The sequence below is a fragment of the Numenius arquata genome, chromosome 1 (genome assembly GCF_964106895.1).
Source record: "Numenius arquata chromosome 1, bNumArq3.hap1.1, whole genome shotgun sequence".
Classification (NCBI taxonomy): domain Eukaryota; kingdom Metazoa; phylum Chordata; class Aves; order Charadriiformes; family Scolopacidae; genus Numenius; species Numenius arquata.
Genome location: NC_133576.1, coordinates 41372825 through 41375061, shown reverse-complemented (window position 1 = coordinate 41375061; position 2237 = coordinate 41372825). Strand labels below are relative to the sequence as shown.

Below are 2237 nucleotides of genomic sequence, written 5' to 3'. Positions count from 1 at the left end.
AAATACCAGCACCGATGCACACCCCAAGCACTCCTGCCTCATTAGTGAGATAAGGGGAATGTAAACCAGCTTTCACTTTTCTCCCTCTGTGTTATTCTGTTGTTCTAATGGTCTTCATTAGTTTGGCCAGATGGTTTTCCTTCCTTTGCCTGCTAAGGCCCAGTCCTGCAAACACTTATGCTTTCTTCTATGAACATGCGTTCAGCACATGCATGGGTCTTTGCAGAACTGGAGCCTAAATTTGTTTCTGTTTCTGAATTCCAAGTTGGATTTTGATGCAACAGTTATTTTATATATTAAAATATCAGGTTTCTGCCCACACACAAAATGCATGATGTATAACAGACCTTGCAAGGCAGCCATTGGAAAACATCACTTAATCTGCGATTTATACAGAAGGAAGAGTTACTACTCCTTGTTTTTCAACCAGAATTTATATGCAACCAAACTGTGAAGGTGTAGTTCCTCAGAAGCTCCAAGATGTACATCTGGTTTCACATGCTGTCATTTCGCCCACAACCTAAAATCATAAGCTGAAACTCCACAGAGGCTAATGAAAATTATTCCCCTTTGAGTTGCTTTATTAAAACTCAACCTCAAGAAATACTGGCAAGTCAGGAAAGCGACTTTAATCCAATACTTGTTATCCTCTTCCACAGGTTTTAAATCACTCTCTTCGCTCCATATTTTGAGCAAATACACCCTTATTGTTTTCCTAGTCCTGCTATGACCTTCTGGGAATGTTTTCATCGTGTAAAGCAACCTGCAGTTCCCTACTTTATAAATCTCATTCATTCCAAGTGTTAACACTAGCTAATTCTCTGCTTTAGAAAGGAAATAATGTTTGTTTTTTTGAATAGTCTGCTGGGAAGAGGAATATTTGCATTTAAAATATTTTTTTCCATTTCATAAATTGTCTTGAGTTTTCTTCCCAGTGGGCAACAGAAGACTGTTTATACAAGTGAAGAGGGAAGCTTACTTTCCCATTACTTCCACAAAAGTACGATTAACAGCGATAACTATGCTAATTATTGCACTAACTGCACTTGGAATGCACCTTACTGGCTGGAGAGGCAATGCATTTGGGTAATAATTAACTCCTTTTTTCCTCAATTACCTTTTATTAGGAGAGCAGAAGGTGTCAAAGTAAAACAGCTGCATATCTTCCAAGAAAAGCCCGTGTTTTCTGAAGGAATTCAAGCGGAGGTGCTTTATTAAGAGAACTAGGCAGGACAAACATTAACATGGCAAGCTCGGCTGTTCAGTTACTTGGCTTCTCTCTAAGCCTGCTTGGCCTAATTGGGACATTAATTGCTACTATTCTGCCACACTGGTGGCGAACGGCACACGTAGGCACCAATATTATAACAGCTGTAGCCTATATGAAAGGACTTTGGATGGAGTGTGTCTGGCACAGCACCGGCATCTACCAGTGCCAAGTCCACCGCTCCCAGCTGGCGCTGCCCCGTGACCTCCAAGCCGCCCGTGCCATGATGGTAATTTCCTGCGTCCTCTCCATGCTGGCATGCGTGATTGCTGTCATCGGTATGAAGTGCACGCAGTGTGCCAAGGGGACTTCTGCCAAAGCCTCCATCGCGGTCTGCGGGGGGATCGTTTTCATCCTGGCCGGTCTCGTTTGCCTGGTACCTGTTTCTTGGACCACTAACGACGTAGTTACAGATTTCTACAACCCCATGCTTCCCAGCGGGATGAAGTACGAGATAGGTCAAGCTCTTTACCTTGGCTTTGTCTCCGCATCTTTGACGATCCTTGGCGGCGCTCTGCTGTGCACATCAAGCCAGTGTCACGGAAACGAGACACCTTACCAGACACAGCCCAGCAGCGTAAGAAGGGCTGCTCCCTCCTATAGACCACCAACTGTCTACAAGGGAAACCATGCTTCTTCCCTGACATCTGCTTCCCATAGCGGCTACAGATTAAATGACTATGTGTGAGTTCCCTAAGATTTGCCTGCGGGACACAGCTGCTTTATAATTTCTGTGCATGGCACAAAACAAAGCTAAGATGACTTTTAATTTATAAGGGTTACAATACAAAGTTTACCATTGTTCGTTTCTTCCTTTCCTTTCTTTCCGGAGAAAGAAAGAATGCGAACACAGAACTGCTTGCTGCAAAACCTGGAAAATAAATACAACAGAGGCTGCGATGTTCCAGAGACAGCACATACCTGCCTGCTTTCAAGTAGGTTTTGCAAGCAGGCAGTTCAAGGGCAGTTT

The 2237-nt window shown here is 43.6% G+C and overlaps 1 protein-coding gene across 1 annotated transcript; it reads left to right on the top strand.

Moving 5' to 3' along the window:
* Positions 1-1244: 1244 nt before the first annotated feature.
* CLDN14 (claudin 14) lies at positions 1245-1955 on the top strand. The gene has a single exon (XM_074154030.1). It carries the CDS (start codon positions 1245-1247, stop codon positions 1953-1955), a length of 711 nt encoding a protein of 236 aa, XP_074010131.1.
* Positions 1956-2237: the final 282 nt, after the last annotated feature.

Coding starts and splice junctions, on each gene's coding strand:
- CLDN14 (XM_074154030.1), top strand. CDS start 1,245: ATGGCAAGCTCGGCTGTTCAGTTACTTGGCTTCTCTCTAAGCCTGCTT.